The sequence below is a fragment of the Corticium candelabrum genome, chromosome 21, assembly GCF_963422355.1.
Source record: "Corticium candelabrum chromosome 21, ooCorCand1.1, whole genome shotgun sequence".
In the NCBI taxonomy this organism is placed as follows: Eukaryota; Metazoa; Porifera; class Homoscleromorpha; order Homosclerophorida; family Plakinidae; genus Corticium; species Corticium candelabrum.
In genome coordinates, this window is record NC_085105.1 from 1,164,202 (window position 1) to 1,185,648 (window position 21,447).

A 21,447-nucleotide genomic window follows, 5' to 3' on the forward strand; every position below is an offset into this window, starting at 1 on the left:
TTACATCAACAAGTAAAAGCTACGGACTTCAAAGGTGGGGACACAAGAATCAAGGAAATCGATGAAGAAACTTTGGAATGTGACCTGTTTAACACTTCTCTATTGCGGTTATATCAAACAGGGGCAACCTTTGAAGAATGGAAGGCAGAAGATGATGATGATACCATAGTAAGTTATATTATAATTTTGTAGACATCATTTGAAATGTGTGTCAGTCCAACAACACACTAACAACACACATATTCACACATTACAAATATGGTAGACCAAACAATTTCGTCATTTGTACCTTGTTGCTACAATTTCTGAAAGTGGTCTTCACACTTTCAAAAAGAACTTGTCATTTTTATGTACACTTTTGCTCAAGTGAGTGTGAGCAACAAGATAAGAATGACAACTGACTTTTTTGTCACTTTGCTGCTGAGCACTATTATATATATAGTCAAATCAATGATTAAATGTCTACTGTTATTTCATTGCAGCTCAGAGAACATCCAATAGAAGAAGAAGAGTGCTGGCTTAGTATTGACTTACGTGTTGCTCTGTGGATGGATTACAGATGCTTCGTCAACAAGCCTCATTTAAAAACTGTGGGTGATTTTGTGCTTGTTACAAACAACCTGCACATTGACTTCAACAACTTTGCCGCAAAACATATAATGCCTGACATGTACCTTGTACCTGCAGCAGCTTTGCTCGGGTATTGGTGCAGGTGCGGGCAACAATACCAAACTCCTATTTATAAATATGGGAAACAATACATTTACCTTAGCAGCTCTCAACTAGATGATCTGTGTGGATACGTGACATGAAGGAACAATTCTATAAGCATGGTAGACAGATCTTTTATGGGTTACACTAGCTATATTAATGTAATGTTGTCTGTTCATTGAATGTAATCATGAAGTCAGCCCACGACTCATAAGCACCGTTTCAGGTTGAATACAACTCCTGTTGCATATTGTTTACAGCAAACTTGACATCGTGAAGTTCTAAAGTCCCTATCAATAACCAAGTTGACATGCTGTTGCCAGTATAGGTCATTCTGTTAACCTTCAGTGCTTTGGGAACGGCATGCTTAGAAATTGATCAATATCTGGACTTAATTTTATGTTATCACAACCTGTAGCATTTACAGTCAACAGTGTCTTCAGAATACTTCATAAACTCTATTCTTGAGCCACATAGGTCTACTTCAAAGAAAGGTATCTTTCGCACTTGTATAATGTGTTAAATGTATATGCATATACATACATCTATTGTGTATATTGTACACCCAAATGGGAAGCACCAACAGCCACTGCCAACATATAGGTAGATAATATTTCTATAAACAGCACAGGGATACAGTGGAGTTTGCTATAGCAAACCTCAATGTAATTAATCCTTGATATGATGAATTTAGTTTTGATGTCCTGAATGTGCAACAACAATCCGGATGCGTTCACTTATTACAAAATTCTAGTGTCTCCTGCAATTCATTTATCAAATCCCACTGTATGTGAGTAACCTCTGAACAACAACAACTTACACATACACATAAATCTACAATCACAGCTGCGTATAGTATAGTATATGTTAATTAAAAATCCTAATCAGGTCAAGAGTAGTCTAGATCTCTTCCCATGATAGACAGTTTGATCTGCATCATATTGTGTAAGATAAACCCAAGGGAAAAACAAAGTTTATAACCAGTGCTCTATCTATGTTGCCCCAATCTAATAACTGGCTTCATTTGCATAATTGATTGACAGATCGGGATAACTGCATGCAAAATATTTAATAGGATATATTTTGTACTGTAGATAGAGTAACTATCATCTGGCATTCTAGAATCCATAATAAGTCAAAAGAGAGGTGTACAAAATACAAGTAGAAATGGTCATCACTTCTCTTGAACATAATTTCCTATGAAATTGTTTCACCAGAAAGATTTTTCGTAGAACATTTGTCTACTAAGAAATATTTATCAATTATGTCCCACAAAAGCAAACAAAGACATGGACATTTTAACATGAAGACAACTTAAATCCTACCAAACTGTCCAGGAAATAACCTGTGTAATAATTATGCCTCTACTCAGTCTCATACTGCAAAACATCAAAAATTTGTGATGTAGATTGCTATTATTTTAGTTAACAACTTAACAATGCTAATATACAAAATATTTAACATCCATACCACTGAACACCAGCAACAACAGCATTCTTAATATTAGTGTCTCATAGTATTTCATGTTATACATCACCGAAAAACATTCAGTCATATATTCAACTTTGCAATCACTATACAGTAGACAAAGCAGTCAATTGCTGCATAGAAGTTTAATTGCCACTAATAAAATTCAAAAAGCTATGATTGGTTTTACAAAGTTACACAACCCAGTGAGAAATACAGCTGATGCACTGCAAAAGATACAGATATAGTACATCCATTGCTCTTTTGTCTGGCAGAGCTTGCTTCTAACCAAGCTTGCTTACAGCTATTTAGCCAATAAACAATTCCACATCTCTGAAATATATATATATATATATATATATATATATATATATATATATATATATATATATATATTCTTATTTCAGAGAACAATTACCAGTCCCCTGCCAAAATTGGCAAATCCCAAAAGTCAAACTCAGTGTCAAATCGTAAACTAATTAGTGCAAATTATACTTGCAGTAGACTGAAATAAGCGAACTGAAATCTGTTGCAGTAAGTTACTGACTGCCCTACTAAAAGTTAGTCTGCTCTTTGCTGTGGGCTTGGACGAGATAACCTTCAAAGTGGCAAGACTGGAAGGCATCCACAAACTCTATACTAGCTATCAGATATGTAATGGCATCTGGTCTTGTCTAATAAATTAGAATACATGTACAGTGACGAGTGGGAGTCTGATAGTGCGTGTGTGTATTGCGTTGCGTTGAGAGAGTAGTGTGCTGTTGATTAGTCTGCAGTGAGCTGTTGCGTGAATAATACAAAAACGCGGAGAACCATAGAGATAGATAGATATTAACTCTATCAACAGCAATCGATCCATAAATCAATTTACATATATGCAATGATGAATACCTGGCTCCACACTTTCGGCTTGACTTGTGTATCAGCTTGGCTTACCAAATAACGCAGTATGTAGCACGTATTTTGTAAACAGGTCCCGGACAACACTCTACCTTTAGCTCGTCATTTTTACATCGCATTGTTCACTGTTTTAGTGTCAATCCTATTCATCGCTGCCATTGTTAACAATGGAAAGATCTCTGAAAGGGGGTCCCGACTAGAGTAGTAACATTCATGCGCGCGTTAGGTGTTTTTCTGAAGGCTGTAGCCCCATATAGCAATAAGAGCCCCCAGAACAAATCCGCTGCTACACCGGTACACGTAAGTGTCTGATGCTGGCCTGAGGCAATTGCTAAGAGAGTCTAGTATAATGTATACGTAGCTAGCCTATAAGATACACTGTCGCATCCCTATCTGTTTCATACCAAAATGTCATGACAATTGCATTGTCGACATTCCTTGGAGCCACCCGCCAGTTTCTTCAGGACAGTATCACACATTGTCACAACCATTTCTAGTGTCTCAACATTTCAATCACCTTCATTGGGTGTGTCGACAGTATTGAAGCGAGGTGAGCAGCGACATCTTGCCTCACAAAAATTGATAGGCCTACATCACCATCACCGTGACATCTTTCTTACACAAGTTACAGTCTGACGCGTAATTTACCGTCTGTCGACGGTGTACTGCCCTCTTTGTCGTAGCAACAGGCAGAGCACTCTGCATTTCAGAATTTTGCCGGCTTCTGGAGCTGCATGCTGTTAGGAGCTCTGTCATTTGCTGCGAAACTCATTCCATTCGTCTAGCTCTGCTTCTCAGCGAGCAGTTGCTATAGTAAGGCAACGAAGAGACAGTTGATATACGAAGACACCGTTTTTGAGCAGCGAGAACTCGCGTTGGTCCTGGAGTAATGACTAGAGAGCCAACGGTCCAGCTACCAGAGGTGATTACTTCCTTCCCTACATGTAGTAGTTTATCTTCTGTTGAAATGTTGGGCTTGTTGTGTCCGTAAGCTAATTGGAATGCACGAACGAATCCAGTCAACTGCCAGCTGCTCGACTCGATCGATTTGCTCGCCTCAGACGTCATCCACACTACCAAAACTAAATCCTTCTCGCCAACTCTGTTCCATCATCTTGAAGGTGAGATTTTGATATCTAGATCTTCCGGAACCCGGAACATACGGGTAATATAGTTAGTCTTGCAGACCAGGGCTAATATTTCATTCCTCTAGCTGTCGAACAACAACTTGATGGCTTCGAAAGTAACAATCGAGGCTCTCAAGAAGGCGACACGTGGCCCCGCATCAGGCAGCGAGAGCAAGACCGCCCAAAAGGCGAACAGTCTACACCCAACGAAGTGGCCAGCAAAGAGCGATGCCTCTGCCTCCAGGGAAGCGATAAGTGACGAAGGAATGGGCAGCAAAGGCTCAAAGAGTGAAGGCAACGATGATCATGCGTCTTCTCGTAGATCTCCAAGTCCGGTCGTCGTATCAGTAGCAACAGGAGGGTCAAACGAGGAAGCCAAATTGGTTTCCGATCAAGAGGCTAGGGATCCTCTTGTTAGTTCTCCAGCTCCGCTAGGGGTCGGGAGGTCTGGGTCGAGTCGTGTTCGAGATCAGATCAAAATGATCGAGGAGAAAAACAAGGACTCTCGTCCGAAACGTCCCGTTCGTCGAACGACGACAATTGCGGAATCCGAGGGAACAAACGAGGTGAGAAGGCTCAATCACCTGATGCAGTGGTACTAGCAAGGAAATCTTGTTGTAGTGCATGTCGCTTGTGACGCGCTTACTCTAGGCATCTTTCGTTTGTGTTTACGCGTTGAGAAGCCCGTGAAGAAAGGGCGGTGGTTACGAGGTTTAGCATGAAAACGTTTATAATATTTGTCTATTGCCTTACCGTGCGTGCGCTGTTTGATTAGGAAGTGGCTTGAGAAACCACTTGTTAGTGTTTTAAGTAGTCGTGCCTCTCTGGCTTGAATGGAAGGCTCAGTTGTTCGCTTCTTTTCTGTTCAGAGAAAGGGCGCGGGAGTTGCGTACATCTCGACGGTAAAGGCGACACTCCAGACGACGAATAAACGCTCAAGTTCGACACTAGGACTCGTCTCTCCGAAGAAGGTCGGTTTGTGTGTTGAGAAGTCGATCTGTTGTGTTAGGTCGTTGCTTGTGTTCTTTAGGAGCGTCCGCCTTCATCCATCGCGAGCACCATGTCTGTGGAGGAAAGAAGGGCTCTGGCAAATGATGTGGCCACGACCGGCGGCAGCGTCGGTGTTCCCGCTGGCAGGAAGAAATTGAAATCATCTATCAACAGTCTTATCAGTCGTTTTGAGCAGCAAGAGAAGAAGGTGAGACAAGATGAACTACTTGAGAAGGTTCACTTGCGTCGAGCGTCTATTGATGACTATAACGCTACTCCTATTGTGTCTCCGTCGGTGAGCAGTCCGGTGGCAAAGTCGTTCACAGTTGGAAAAAGTCTTTTGGACAGACGAAGATCGAGTGAGAAGGAGACAGCGTTTGAAACAGTTGAAGAGTGTGAAGACAGCAGCACACAAGTTCCGGTGAAAGACACCTGTGCAGCTGATGAAGATGTGGCAAACGTCGATGATGGTGAACAGGTTGCCAAACCGAAACTACCACCCAAGCCAGGAGCTCTGCCACCAATTTCTCGAGTGGTACCCAAACCGGGTGCTCTACCAGATCTTCGAATGCCACCAAAACCCGGGCCCCTATCAGCAGGCTCACAGGTATCGAAGCCAACTAATGACAAGAAGGAAGATGTAGAGGAAGAGGATGAAGAGTTTTATGAAGATGTGTCGGAAACTGTGCAACAAACAAAAGCTGACATCTCTGAGCCTAAGGTGGTCATAGATGTGTCATCTCCACCACCGACAGACAGTCCAGATGGAGAATTATATGATGATATCGTTGACGACAAGAAGAACAATGAACCTGAACAGAAACAGAATATCATGCGGTACAGACCATTGCCCTGTGTCCCAGACAGAGACAGCAAACAGAATGAGAAAGGTGGCTTGTTTAGTCGCTTTAGAAGGAGAAAAGGCCAGAAAGCAAGCAAGAAAGACGGCAGTCCACATGTAAAGCGCAAGTCGAAGAAGAATGAAGTTATTCAGCCTTCATTTAGTGATGAGGAAGACGATGCTTTAGAGCTAAAAGAGGAGGACGAATTGGAGCGGGATGAATTAGAGCTGAAAGAGGAAGATGAAGTGGACAAAGCACATACACAGATGGACTCAGACGAGCTTGATGATCAACTTTATGCCGATGTAGACCCAGTTGTCACTAGCAAACCTGTTGAGACAACCTGTGATTATGATCAGTATATGACACCTGTTGGTGTCATCCCAAATCAAGTTCATGTTCAACAGGAAGGAGAGCTATATGATGATGTGGAAGTCAATGCTCAAGTTCCTGCTGTTATTGTGAAATCATCATCTCCGATTGAGCGCCAGATGTCACCAGGTGGAACATCAGATCAGAGCAGCAGTGATGTGTATGAAGACGTGATATGTGATGATGCTAGCAGTTTAGACAGCAAAGGCAAGAGCATGACTCCTGATCCTGCGACCAAACATAGCATTCACCCAGGGAGGTTAGTAAGGTATAGCAGTGAACCATCGGATGATCCTAATGCTATTGGTCGGAAGAGCCAGTTTGCTCGTGAAAGGTCACAAACAGTTCCTGAAACAAATGTGGTGCCATTGGATTCCTCGTCTTTAGATTCTGGTGCAAGGAATGGTCATGTGGGGTCGATGACTGCTTGGGTAAGGAAACTGTTGAGTTTATTAATCGCAGTTTAGAATACTTTCATTCACTGTACCGGATAACTGCACAAGCAGTAAATATAGTAATTAACACAGACATATGAAGTTATTTAATAGTCATTAGACGTTAATGTGTAGTTAGTCGTTGATTGTCGGTAACATGTTATTATCGTTCTCACCAAACTTGCAGATACATTTTATGTGTATGTATTTCAGGATACAGAAGTTATCGGTTTGGCAGATGCTATTTGGGATCATGTCTCCATGGAGTCAGATGAGCTGACATTTCGGCAAGGAGATGTCATCGCTATTACTGACACCACTCATGCAGAATGGTGGATTGGCTTTACCGATGACAGTCCCAGAGGCTACTTTCCAGCTACCTTTGTTAGAGTAAGTCTTCTACCTTTTAAGCTTATACCTGCGGGCGAGTTATACTAGCAACGTTCTATTTTGAGCAAATGTAAGACTTCAGTATTGAGTTAACTTTGATTGGGCTTATAGGAAATACACGAAATACACAACGTCATATGAGATAGGAGATATTTAGTAGTGATGTCTGTACAGTATGCAGCAGTAGCAATTAATTTTTACTGCATATTAGGCGTGTTTCTAATTGCACCTACGTTGCATTTAGCTCATGAATGTGGCACTGGAGATAGATCTTTTAATAGCCCTGTTACTTTGTGATTGATGGTGAATGAGTAAGTAGTGTGGAAGACTCGGGCCCATAGGCTGTTGCATGTGTTGACTTCAGTTTCGTTGGCTGCACTTTGCCTAAAGCAACAGTAATAATAGGAAGGTTGCGGTAAGGGATTAGTGACTTTGGGGTGACAATGGACGTAATCATTTGGATAATGTATGTATTACTATGGCTTTTCGTTGTAGTGTTTCATCTGTCTTGGTGGTGACATCTGGTTGTATTATGTTATATTAGCGGAGAATAGATGAGGCAGATGAGTCAATGAAGAGTGGACATAGATCTCGGTTTTCCTTACGTCGAAAGCCAAAGTTGAGTCAAGAACAAGTTCGAGCTAAAGTCGTAGAAGAAATTCTGAGTACAGAAGAGGTGTATGTACGGCATCTGGGTGACATCACAGAGGTATACACTTTACTGTAAACATAAGGCTGCTTGTGAATGTGCAAACAGACAAACGTGATTGAGTCAGTCTTTAGTGTTTGGATTGTCAATGCATGAAGCTTGGAGAATGACAGCCAATGTGTTTTACGCACAATATGTCAAGCTGTTTTACACACTTGTTATTGTTCAACATTCACAGATGTCCAGCGAGTGCTAGATAGGCAGCTTGCTAGGTACTTGATGTTTATTACTTATGTGTAGTGTCTGTCAGGTCTTTATTATATGTACTACTAAACACCTATAATTACTGCATCCTTCTCAATTAGTTTGTGCATTGCATTAGTTTTAAATTAGTAACAGAAGAGCCATGGAGATTCCTGTTATTTGCAGATTCAGTTTTGTTGCATGTATTGCTTCAGTTTTGACCCGTCGCTATGATGTTACTGCTTATATGATTTCCTGATTTCATCCCTAGGGCTATTTGAAGCGCTGTCAAGAGAACTCTAGTCTCTTTACTCCAGATATACTTCAGTCTATCTTCTCCAATATTGACGAGATATATCAGTTCCACTGTGATTTTCTAACATGTCTAAAGGAATCGACAGTGCAGGAGAAATTACAGGACAGCCGCATCGGTGAATGCTTTGTAAAGAATGTGAGTGTTCATATTAATCATACGTGATCTAAAAGTTGCTGGACACTCTAATGGCAGTAAACACTAAGTGGGTGTATATAGTTGATTAATAGCATGAGGTTTGATTGCTCTTGGAGAGAAAGATTTTCTAAATTGAAGTAGGCTAAATTGTGATTTTGAACAGGTACTTGTAGCCTTTAATTGTGGATTATTCCACTCAAACTCCCCTTATTCGTGCAGCTTGGGATTGGGCAGTGTTCGTCACTCAGAATTGTCCGGTTCTTGGAACACTCCACAGGTCACAAAGCAATTGTTATGTATTTATTGTACCTTTACCACTTTATGTCGATCCATATTTCAAAACATGCACTGCGGACCGTCTTACATACATTACATGTTTACTCTACAGAAACAGTCACGGTAACTAAATTTTGAGACAAAAAGAAGTGATCAACGTTAGCTGGAAGGACTCCCTCTATAGGCCACGTGGCCCACTCTAGAAACACGTGATGCGATGAGGTGTCCCCATAGAGGGATGTGTCCTGAGGTGTTTGGTGGTGGAGGGACGTGCTTGGATAAGGGGAGACAGGATAAGAGGAGTTTTGAGTGTATATATTTCTGTTGCACCTAAGATCACAGTGCAGTTCCCTCCAAGGGGCAAAAAATATCATTGCAGACGTACACTAACACAAGATTTACACTACCCAGTTTTTCAGCAGCAACTTTTTTAATATCCAAGAATTGTACCAGTGGTTCCCTTTTTATGTAGTTACTGTAGACTTGTGTGATGTTTAGGTTATGGTTAGTAGCATATCAACTGTGACATGTTTAGTCTAAGGGTGATGATCTAACTATCTCAGATTGTTTTATACCCTTATAATAATGTTAAGGTAACTAGAGTTAATGGTGTTTAGAGAATCTATAGATCTGACAACAAGGAAGGTACAAGAATGTCATCCACTGTATTTCTTTATACAAGTTAGGGGATTGTTTTATACCCTTATGATATTGTTTACGTAGCTAAATTTAATGGTTTTTAGGTGTTGTCTGTTTCAATACAATGGCAACATTTCTTCAATTAAGTTAAATAGAGGCAGTGGTGTAGACTGCTACCCTTTGTTGACATAGGACATGTAGCAAGTCACAGACTATACATATGTAGTGAGTCAATTGACAACATGAGTTGTTTGTCATGATGGAAGAGGGTGCATGCAGCGTTGTGGATTGTTTGATGTATGCATGCACCTAGGCAGCATTGTTAGTGACAAATAATTGCTGTCGTATGCAGGCCGATCGGTTTCGAAGTTACTCAGAGTATTGTAATAATCATCCGGACGCTGCTGCTCAAATGGCTGTTCTGCAGGGGGATATGCAGTATAGATTCTTTTTCGAGGTACGTGATATGATATGTATTTTCCTTTTTTCAGTGTTGTGTTTGACAATGAGTTTGTATACAGGGCTGTCGATTACTGCAGAAAATGGATGAGATATCTTTGGATGGCTATCTGCTCACACCAGTACAGAAGATTTGTAAATACCCTTTGCAATTGGCTGTAAGTTTACAGTGATGTGATATGATATAACCTATAGCCTAATAGGGTAGCTTGGGTGGTGTGATGTGTATAATACTGTTGGATATTCGTGTTTGTTTGCTTCTATCTTCATGTGTCCTGTTGAAATTTTGCTAGTTAATTAATGATACTCAGACATCAGCCCTGTCTTAATTAATGATGTTACTGATTATTTGTCATTATTATGACTGATTAGTGTATTTTTCTAGGAGTTGGGTAAGAACACACCATCAGACCACCCTGATTACGAAATGGTGACTCAAGCACAGACAGTCATGGCTAATGTCGCTGAAGTTATCAACGAGCGCAAGCGCTGCAATGAAACTCTTCACAAGATTGCTCAGTGGCAGGTGAAGATTGAAGACTGGCAAGGAGAAGATATGCTTCTGGGGAGTAGTGAGCTCATTCACAGTGGAGATATATATAAAATCTCTAAAGGCCATTCGCAAGAACGTGTGTTTTTCTTGTTTGACTTTCAACTTGTGTATTGCAAAAAGGTGTGTAGAACTTATCAAGCTGTATGATGTCATAAAGATTTTTAGTTGAGGCAGGCAGACAAGCTCACTGACATTAGCAATTAGATTGGATGGGCAGATTGTTATTGTGAGCAATCGTAAATGTGTTAAGTTTTATTTGATTTTAATGGAGTCTGACTATTCTTTAACTGTCTTTTAGGAATTGCTTGGTGATGGTCTACAATATCGTGGTAGATTAAATATGAACAACTGTAAAGTTGTAGATCTACAAGATGGTGAAGGTGAGCTAACTCTTTCTCTTGTTTTCTTGATAGTTAATTAGCAACATGCAGTTTCTAAATCATCAGGAAATAAGTATAGATTGTTTATTATATACATGTGTTAGTAACTCACAGTGGGTCACCTGTGCTAAATGCTTGGAAAATGGATAATGTGAAAAAGAACAAGTGGTATGTGCTTTATACTAAGAATTCTGAAGATAAGGAGAAGTGGCTTCGTTCATTTGAAGATGAACGAGAACGAGTCAGTAAGCAGAAGTCGTTATGTAAGTTGAGTAGTATATAAGAGAGAGAACGGTACAACATGAGAGTTTGTGGTGTTAGATGTAGATATACCAGAAGAGAAACGGAAAGAAATTATGAATGCTGCAAGGACAAAGAAGGCCTCTGTTGTGAAACATAAAGGTGCGATGATTCAACAAGTCTTTTTTATGGTTACATTCATTCATTTATTTTGTCATGCTCATGTTTCTGTATATATTGTTTGCCCTAATGATATTTTAATTGCATTGGTTATATTTTTGTTGTAATGTTCTTGTGCATATTACAGTACCATACTACTTGCATATTACAGTGCCATACTACTTACCCTAAGGCACAACTCTTATTGACAAACACAGCTGCAGGGCAATTGCTTGTGTTTAGCATCATCATCTTGATGTGTTGTAGGTGTGTGTGTGTGTGTGTGTGTGTGTGTGTGTGTGTGTGTGTGTGTGTGTGTGTGTGTGTGTGTGTGTGTGTGCGTGTGCAGGTGTGTGCGTGTGCAGGTGTGTGCGTGTGCAGATGTGTCAGCAGATGTGTGCTGGAATCTAGGCGTATGCATGGTGTGTTTACCACTGCTTGGTTTATTGATGTGCATTTGCATGCATCTACATGTCTGAACTAATAAAATGTTATTTCTTTATTTTAAGGTCGATCAATGCGAAGTTCACTTGACAACGGTGGAGAAACTAAGTTAACATCATCGTCATCCATCAGACTTCCTGATCCTGTATCTTCAGAAGATCTTCAAGATGGTGATGGCAAGTCAAAGAGCAAAAGGCAGCGTGGGAAAAAGAACAAACTATTTGGTAGCAAGAGATAGACAGCACGTACAATGGTTTGTTGGTATTAATGACTAATGCGCGATGAGCTAGAAATGAACTTTTTGTAAGTGTACAGTTAGTTATGATTACCTTAGGAAATGGTTAGCAGGTGCTTTAGCACCAGTTGTGTGCTGCATTTGGCAGACTCTATGATGTGATTAGAGAAGTGTCTCAGTACAAGATTGTGTTTCCGCGCTTGCTAGTTTGAAATTGTGTGGACACACCTGCTAAAGGTCAAATTTATGCAAAACGGTTAACAGCAATAATTATTAGTGTTTACACATATGTGTTCTAACGCGCTTTAGTGTAACATTCAATCACGTGATGTCTACTTCCTCGATATTCCCACTTGCAATGACGTAATTGTTGGAGCTAGACGACCTTCAGAGCTGATCTCTAAGAGACTGACTTAGCACTAGATTATTTATGGCTGAAAGAGAACAGGGTTGGCGTTGTGATAGAGTCAGATGTTTTAGGTGAGAAGTAAAGCTGTTGTGTTGTTCAGGTGGCGATGAAGTCAGTGAGCAGGAACTACTGAACAAGCAACTTGTGGAAGCTACCGAGCAGAACAATTTAAAAGAGATATGTCGTCTGTTGGAGGCAGGAGCATCTCAGAATGCTCGTCACGTCTCTGTATGACCGTCATATGATTGAGTAATTGAGTGCGTTTGTTTGACAACAAATTAATACACAGGGAGAGACAGTGCTAATGATAGCATGTAGGGAAGGGTTCGAGTCAGCAGTGAAGGAGCTTTTAAAACGACGAGCGGATGTGAATATGTGTGATGACTATGTTAGTGACCTGCAATTGCAAGATACTTTCTGTTTTTTCTTGTGATTTTATGCATAAAATAACAGATGAACGGATGTAGTTAATAATGAGCAGATGGATGCATGGTGGACGCGGATAGTGTACAGTATAGATTAAGACAATTATTTTGTTTGCTGAATTTGTGTTCGAGGGACAAGATCAATACTACGTTGTCTGCTCAAGTTAGACATGATGGACATTGTGCAGAGTGAGGCTGGTCTCGAGCTCACGCACTAAGTCTTTTTCTTTTGACAGACATGGTTGTTCTTGCTACTTGACACAGTTTCTTTTAATCACGGTTGTTGTAGCAGTGTGTTGCCTGTATTGTTGTAGTTAAAGTTATTGATATCAATAAAGTTATTGTGTTTTAAGATTATAGTTGTAATTATATTTATTTTAATTTTAATTTTGTATATTCTTACTAACAATGTGTCATGTTCAACCAGATCAGTCTGGTCGTAAGGTCTCTTGTAATAATTATTTGCTATTATTATTTTAAATAATTATTATTGTTATTGATATTATGATATTATTATGTGTCGTGCTCAACCAGATCAGTCTGGTTTGTAAAGTCTATTACAAGTACCGGAAGCAAACCCTGCTTCAGAAGTACTTAGACCATCACGGCTGTCTAGAAAGAAGACATGACTTTACGAAGGATCCGAGTAGATCCCAGAAGCACTGTTTTCTGTAAGTGCTGCAGGTTGTGATGACCTGGAATAATGTCCAGCCACCATGCAATACCTGCGTGCACTGTGCCCAAAGCTCCCAAGACCACCGGAACCACCAGTGTTCGACAATGCCACATGCGGCTTATCTCCACTCGCAAGTCGCTGTACTTCGCCAACTTCTCAGCATGTTTCTTGCCAATGTTGCCATCAGCAGGACAGCTGATATCAATAAGAAGACAAGTGTTTGTCTTCCTATTTCTGAGACAGATGTCTGGACGATTGGCTTTGCTCTTCCTGACAGTGGGGATGGTGGTATCCCACATCATAGTAATGTCATCCGTCTCCACAAGCCTATCAGGATGATGCCGGTACCATCTGCTCTCCACTGGAACCCCAAAATGGCGACAAACATCCCAGTGAATGATGGAGGCCACCTGATTGTGTCGATCAGTGTAGTCCGTCGGTGCCAAAGCACTACAGCCTACCACAATGTGGTCGACTGTTTCCAGGCCTACACTGCACATGCGGCAAGTAGGACTGACATCACGATGTAGAATCTTGCGCTCATAGTACCGAGTCCGAAGAGCTTGGTCTTGAGCAGCAACAACCAGTCCCTGAGTTGCGGCAGGAAGATTCGCTGCCTTTAGCCATCCGTAGGTCTCTTTCATGTCCACAGGCGGTTGCTCAGTGAGACGACGATACTGCCCGTGCATAGGCTTCCCACTCCAGGACCGCACACGAAGAGAACTGCAACACGTACGGTAATGTCTCGCATCTGTTTCAGGCGCTTGCTCGAAGCCACCTTCAACCGAGATGGATGCATTCCTGTGTAAGTTCTGTGACTTGTCGTCCGAAGCAAGACTCCTCCGCAGCTGTGCAGTAAAGCGACAAGCCATGTGCTTGATCGAGTGTGAAGATTTTCCAGAGTCACACTCCCGTATTATCTGCATGAAAGGATCAGAACTGTCAGCAAGGTAACAGTTCAGCCTCACAATACAAGATTGATATGTCGACTCAATCTGTTGTAACCCCCTACCCCCATCACTGCAAGGAGCGTACAGTCAGTCGACGTCTGCATCAGGATGGTGGACACCGTGCATAGAGAGGAGCTTTCTGGTCCGTCGATCGAGCTGCTGCGGGTCCGTGCACCCCCAATGAATGACGCCAAAACCGTAAGTGAGAACCGGTAGTGCAAACCCATTGATGGCTAGAATCTTGTTCCGACCATACAACTCAGTCCGGAGAACCACCTTCACTCTGCGGAAGTACTCACGACGGAGTCTTTCCCGCATCATGCTGTGCTAAATACCGTTACTCTCATCTACACCCAAGTACTTGTAGACTTGACCCGGTTCCAGACAGTTGATGGTGTCCGTTTTTCCTACTGTCACTCCAGAGTTGTGTCCAGATAGCCTGCCGTTGACAAAGTGTGCAACAGCACATTTGTCCAGACCAAACTTCATCTGGATGTCATCAGAGAAGGTACGAACCGTGTGCAACAACCCGTCCAACTGATCAGAGTTTCTGCCATACAGCTTCAGATCATCCATGTAAAGTAGATGACTGATAAGCTGACGTTTGGCAGTCTCACCATGCCCAGTGGTCATCCGGTAGCTGTAACCGGTTCGGTTCAGCTCCTTGCTCAGAGGATTGAGAGCCATACAGAAGAGAAGTGGACAAAGTGAGTCACCTTGGAAAATACCCCTCCTGATCTGCATAAGCCTTGTCTTGATCGTACTATTCCCGCAAGAAAGCACCATCGATGTCCTCCAACTCTTCATCACACGTGACAGGAACCCACACAAGACTGGACTGATCTTATGCAGCTGAAGGCATTGGAGCAACCAACTGTGTGGCACGCTGTCATAGGCTTTCTGGTAGTCCACCCAAGCCATGCTCAAGCTCTTGTGCCTGGTCCTACAGTCTTCAGTAAGCAGCTTGTTGATCAACAGCTGATCCATTGCACCAAAAGATCCCTGTCGACAACCCTTCTGCTCCGGAGCCATGAGGTTACTCTGATCCAAATGCCCTGCAATCCTCTGCCTGATGACTGAGGTGAGGGTCTTATAGAAAACAGACAGACATATGATAGGCCGGTAATTTTTGGCCTGGTCAGTCTTGTCATTCTTAGGAATCAGAGTGGTTATTCCTTGAGACAACCAGTCGGGTACAGAGTCTGGATTCTGAACCAGCAGGTTGTAGTTACGAGTCAGATCAGTGTGAAGACACGTGATGCGCTTGACCCAGAAACCATAAACCTTGTCTGGACCAGGAGACTTCCAGTTCCCCATCCTTTTGAGACACGATGTGACCTCATTGTCTGAGATAGGTAACCACTGCTGCTCATCTTTCCGGTGCATCTTGCCATTGGTTTGACGTCTCAGCCAGAAGGCAGACTCATTGTGATGTACCTCAGTTTCTAGGATACCACCCCAATACTGTTCGATCTCAGACTCGTATGGCGGGGAAGTGACCTGGATAGTCTGCTTATCCAGCTCTGTAAAACCGTCCAGCATCCCGTTGAAACAAACTGTTCTGGCGAAGTCTCTTACCTCCTGGTCCGCTCGACCTTGGACTTAAGTTCCATTTTCAATTGATTGATGGAGACCTCACAACTCTCTGAAAAGGAAATGCCCAACCGATGCCGAAGAAGTCGGAGTTCATGTAACATACGAATGCCTGATGAACCCTTTCTAACCTCCAGCAACAGTGAGATCGCACGTCGAAGTGTGAGAATCTCCATATCCAGCCTTCGTCTCCATGTCGGTGTTTGAGAATTGGTTGACTTCGTCGTCTTTAAGCCCCGCCTTTTGGACACTAGCGAAGCAGCAGAGTATACCAGGTAACTGATTTCACTCATATCTGGTTCATCCTTCAACGAACTGATGATCGTGTTAAGATCACCAATAAGCTTCAGGGTTCCACTGTTCACAAATATCCTTGGAAGGCGTTGTCTCTCACAGATAGGAATTTGCCTGACTTTCTGCAACTCCTCAAGAAACTCTCGACGAAGTACAGGGTCCACAGCAGCATCACAATCAAGCGAAAGACCATCCTCCGTTTGGCAGCAGTCTGGACTGAGTTGAGATGTAGGAGTTTCCATCCTCTCTAGCTGAGAAGCTATACTAGGATGTGTAGTCATCAGATCAGAGCTCACAGAGTCACTAGGGGATGGTGATTCCCTGGCAGCACTGCACTGAACTGAATCCAAAGTGTCATCTACGGATAGGATATCACCACTATCTCTTGCAGATAAGCAGTCCTTAGAGAGAACAGTGACTAACTGAACAAGGGAGCCATCTTCCAAGTGATTAGCAAAGTCATGATCCTCTTGCATCATTGACACGACAGGTTTCCCACCACGTGCAGCAGGCGCCATCCTGACTGAAGCCATGCAAGGTGACACATTGTCAAGCAAAGGCGTGACAACTGAGCTATCAGCTGATAGAGCAGAAACCACATCCAACGCCGACATCTGCACACCAGGACAAACATCAGCCGTAACAGATAACAAACCTGAGACGGGCTTTCCATCCTGTGCGGCCTCGCGTTTAATCTCGTCCAACTCTGATTCAGTCAGACTTCCAGAAGTTAGGAGATATTGCTTCTGGTCTGCCAAATGCTGCTCAGAGACGTCAGCCAGAGAAGGATTTCGTTCACACCACAGCTGATGCATGGGTTTTGCCCTACGCCCAGAACTATTCCTGGTCTTCCGAACAGCTCCAGTGATTCCAGATGCCGACTTTTCGAGCCCTGTCCTGGTTTCCCGACAAGGAACGCGCTCCTCAGCTAGCTCTGAGACGAACGATACAGCTAGACGTCCATCTTCCATCAATATTATTATTATTATTATTATTATTAATTAAATGAGAAAATGAAGTAATAAGAAGTGATGTGTTTAGGGGTGGACACCTCTACTAGCTGCAATGCAAAGTGGACATAATGATATTGCCGACATGATAATACAAGCACCTGTCAATTTCAAAAATGAACACAAGCTGTACAAACAAGTGAGTAATTGATTATTTATGTGGTACGGCTTGCAACAGTATATGATGTTATTACTCATCAAAGAACAGAACAAATTTTCATATTTTGTACTATTGATCTTTTCTATTGTTAATCGCTGCCTGTTTGCATGTGTATCTGCTCATTGATATTATATATATATATATATATATATATATATATATATATATATATATATATAGACTGATCTATAGGTGCATATATTTTATATTGAGAAAAGTATGCACAGAGAATGATGGATTATTTGTTGCAGAATACAGAAGTCATTGCGTTGGCTGATGCCAGTTGGGATCACATCTCTATGTATCCTGATGAGCTGGCATTCCGACGAGGAGATGTGATTGCTATCACCGACTGCAGCGATGGAGAGTGGTGGATTGGCTTTGTTGACAGTCCAAGTGGCCCTGTTGATAGTCCAAGTGGCCCTGTTGATAGTCCAAGTGGCCTGTTCCCACCTTCTTGTGTTCGGGTACACATCTCACAATTAAAACTATATTTTATGGCTTGCAAACTGGTTGTGTTGTGTTGTGTGTGAAATGATTGTGTTTTGTGTTTATTGAATGTGTGTATATCAGTTGCGAGTTGATGAGGCCAATGAGTTAATGTCAAATCGCCGTGTCACGTTCTCCATACGTCAGAAACCAAAGTTGAGTCAAGAGCAAGTTCGAGCTAAAGTTATAGAAGAAATCTTGAGCACCGAAGAGGTGTACGTACGGCATCTACGGGATGTCACTGAGGTATTGCTATAACCAAGCATGGATTGCTATGTCTGACAAACAGCTAATTTAATCTTAACAATTTGATCAAATTATTTGGTGTGGCGGTTGGGTGTGGTGCTCTGTGCAGTGGCTGTGTGCAGTGGCAGTGTGGTGGAATAAGTTGCTGTGTGTTGATGGTAGTTGGTTCTGATGTAGACGACGCTACTTTTATTTTAGTGAATGGCATAGTATGAATTCAAGCTTGATGCAGCTACAGATATCAGTCACAGTGTACGTACCACTACAGCATATAGACTAGTAATGTGTTTCATTATACGAGGCATCAATTTATTGAGTGATGTTTGCAGACGTTACAGTTGCTGCTTGTACTGTTTCTGTTTAGTTTGGCATCTACCTGAGAGAATATGATAATTATGTTTTTAGTGCGTTGTATGTTGCAGCGATTGCTTTTTGAATAGTTTAATTAGCTACACTGATTGAGTATTATCTGTATGTCACTGGTTTGTGTGTTGTGTGTATTTAGGGATATCTGAAGCGATGCCGAGAGAAGTCAACTCTCTTTCCACCTCAAGTGTTACGTACTGTCTTCTCTAACATCGAAGAAATCTATAGCTTTCACTGTAACTTCTTGACCTTGCTGAAGGAATCTGTAGTGCAGGAAAAAGTTTACAACAGCTGCATTGGTCACTGCTTTATGGAAAAGGTAAGACACAACTGCAGACTGCAAACAATGCAATTAATGAGGCATGTCTATAGCTACATGACAATTTAGTGTGTAGGTCTAGCCTCTTGTTGGATTTTGGATTTTGTATAGACTTGGTGGTGATGATGATGTCGATGATTATGATGTCAATGAGTTTGATTGTAGAGTTTATGGATTAAGCATTTTCTACATGCTGTTTGATGGTTGATATGCCTGAAGTAATGAACATTGCAAATAGATGAGAGATGAAGGCTTTATTGCTAGTGTAAAGTAGAAAATGAGATCTTGATCAGAAATTGAGAGGAAGAGACAGAGAATAATCAAAATTTTGAAATTTTGAAATTTAAAACTAAAATTAAAATGGAATTGGAATTACAGTCTAGAATTGCAAATTGGTTTAATTATTTGATGATTATTGACATCTGCTTGTTGGCATGTGTCATATGCTTTCTTTGTGTAGACGGGTTGGTTTCAAAGATATTCAGAGTATTGCAACAACCACCCTAATGCTGTGTCTCAAATGACATTATTACAAGCTGACACGCACTACAAACATTTCTTTGAGGTGAAAATACAGAACGTTACTAACACACACATACACACACAGACACAGACACAGACACACACACACACGCACACACACACACACACACACACACACACACACACACACACGCACACACACGCACAGTGACACACTTGTTGCACCGTATGTTGTTGAGTACTATTGTGTTTCTTGCAATTAGGCCTGCCGCCTTCTGCAGGAAATGGATGAGATCTCACTTGAAGGCTATCTTCTCACCCCTGTTCAGAAGATCTGCAAATATCCACTACAATTGGCTGTAAGCTGCAACATTTTCTTGAGTGCTTGGGTCTTGTCTGCCATACCTGTTTATTACTGTCAATTTGTCTTAATGATCATCTTTAGGAGCTACAGAAGAACACAAGCTCAAGTCATCCTGATTACAAAATGGTAGTTCAAGCTCAGAAGACCATGGCCAGTGTTGCTGAAGGAATTAATGAACGTAAACGTCGGAATGAAAGTCTACACAAGATTGCCCAGTGGCAGGTGACGATTGAAGAGTGGAATGGAGAGGATGTGATCACAAGGAGTAGTGAGCTTATTCACAGTGGAGAAATATACAAGATATCTAAAGGACATTCGCAAGAACGTGTTTTCTTTCTATTTGATTTTCAACTTATTTACTGCAAAAAGGTACTGTGTGTTCAATTGTCAAGCACACTTTATATGCGAATGATTGGTCACTACAGGAATTGCTTGGAGGTGGTCTTCACTATCGAGGTAGATTAAATATGGATGAATGTAATGTTGTTCCTCTACAAGACGGTGAAGGTACACAGTGTTTGCTACGCAGTGTATAACCATTATGCTGTCCTCCATGATCTCTATTGGTGAGTAGTAACTCACAATGTGTCTCCTGTGCTGAATGCGTGGAAGATGAACAATGTGAAAAAAAACAAATGGTATGTTCTGTACACAAAGAGTCCTGATATGAAGAAGAAGTGGCTGCAGGCATTCAAGGATGAACGAGAACTAATAACTAGGGAGAAAACTGATGGTAATTTGAAATGGTTACTTGCATGATAGCTAGACAGCTAGGTGGTGACGTTTGTGTATAGATTTGATGGTAACTGGAAAAAAACGGGAAGACATTATGATTTCTGCTAGAACCAAGAAGCCTTCATCAACAAAGCGAAAAGGTAAGATATTCAAACGAGTTGTTGTTGGATTGTGTTTATTGGCTGTCATTTTTCACTCCATCATTTTGTCTGTCTGTTTGTGCATTGTGTTAGTCTGTCTTTGTCAATGGCTATTTTTTGTCTGTCTGTCTGTCTGCATATTTGTTGTCAGGAAATGTTTCTATCAGTGTTTGATCTTCTAGGCAAGGCTCGTGTTGCACGTAGTGGTGCAGACGTTCCACAATCATTAGGATCTCCAAGGAGTTCGGCGGTAGTATCACCAGACAAATTTCCAGACTCTAATGGTGGCAAAAAGCAGCGAAATGGTAGCAAAGGCAAATTATTTGGCAGCAGAAAATAATGTTGGTGACGTGACCATAATTTTGATACCTTCTCCTTGGACAAGCAATGAAATGCTGTAGAGATAAATTAGCAGTTGTCTTTGAAACTCTTTGAACTGGATTATTTCTTATCATTTCTATAGTTTGTGTAATTTAGACATTTGGCATAGGTTCGACTGTTGTATGACTGCGAAATTCATGAATGTCATTTTGATATAATTCGTATGTACACTTCCAGTACTAAGATCGTGCAGATAAACGATCCTGCATGCATACACACACACACACACACACACACACACACACACACACACACACACACACACACACACACACACACACACACACACACACACACACACACACACACACACACACACACACAAGTCGTTTGCACTCCATTGCTAACATTGAGACAAATATTCAAACACAAACACGGTAAACAGTTACACACCTACTAAGCACCTCGCCTAGCATGCCAGACCGTTGTCGAGGTGCTGTAGAAAT

The 21,447-nt window shown here is 41.6% G+C and overlaps 2 protein-coding genes across 2 annotated transcripts; both read left to right on the top strand.

Annotated features, from left to right (window-relative positions):
- The first annotated feature begins 3,983 nt into the window (after positions 1-3,983).
- On the top strand, positions 3,984-12,215 carry LOC134196244 (uncharacterized). The gene is made up of 14 exons (XM_062665329.1): positions 3,984-4,199; positions 4,292-4,771; positions 5,075-5,176; positions 5,236-6,840; positions 7,057-7,233; positions 7,778-7,942; positions 8,397-8,576; positions 9,844-9,948; positions 10,013-10,108; positions 10,336-10,623; positions 10,802-10,883; positions 10,988-11,146; positions 11,205-11,285; positions 11,792-12,215. The coding sequence occupies exons 1-14, from the start codon at positions 4,080-4,082 to the stop codon at positions 11,962-11,964; spliced, it is 3,813 nt and encodes a 1,270-aa protein (XP_062521313.1). The 5' UTR covers positions 3,984-4,079; the 3' UTR covers positions 11,965-12,215.
- A 68-nt stretch (positions 12,216-12,283) lies between these two features.
- On the top strand, positions 12,284-21,186 carry LOC134196608 (rho guanine nucleotide exchange factor 4-like). Its single transcript, XM_062665799.1, has 14 exons — positions 12,284-12,410; positions 12,471-12,598; positions 12,660-12,758; positions 17,350-17,457; positions 17,730-17,945; positions 18,052-18,213; positions 18,719-18,898; positions 19,359-19,463; positions 19,645-19,740; positions 19,827-20,114; positions 20,171-20,252; positions 20,320-20,478; positions 20,540-20,620; positions 20,803-21,186. Exons 1-14 carry the CDS (start codon positions 12,392-12,394, stop codon positions 20,958-20,960), a joined length of 1,881 nt encoding a protein of 626 aa, XP_062521783.1. The 5' UTR covers positions 12,284-12,391; the 3' UTR covers positions 20,961-21,186.
- The last annotated feature ends 261 nt before the right edge of the window (positions 21,187-21,447 follow it).

Coding starts and splice junctions, on each gene's coding strand:
- LOC134196244 (XM_062665329.1), top strand. CDS start 4,080: ATGCACGAACGAATCCAGTCAACTGCCAGCTGCTCGACTCGATCGATT. Junction 7,234..7,777: donor TTCCAGCTACCTTTGTTAGA/GTAAGTCTTCTA, acceptor ATGTTATATTAG/CGGAGAATAGATGAGGCAGA. Junction 10,884..10,987: donor AGATCTACAAGATGGTGAAG/GTGAGCTAACTC, acceptor TACATGTGTTAG/TAACTCACAGTGGGTCACCT.
- LOC134196608 (XM_062665799.1), top strand. Junction 12,599..12,659: donor AGAATGCTCGTCACGTCTCT/GTATGACCGTCA, acceptor ATTAATACACAG/GGAGAGACAGTGCTAATGAT. Junction 12,759..17,349: donor TGAATATGTGTGATGACTAT/GTTAGTGACCTG, acceptor TGATGTGTTTAG/GGGTGGACACCTCTACTAGC.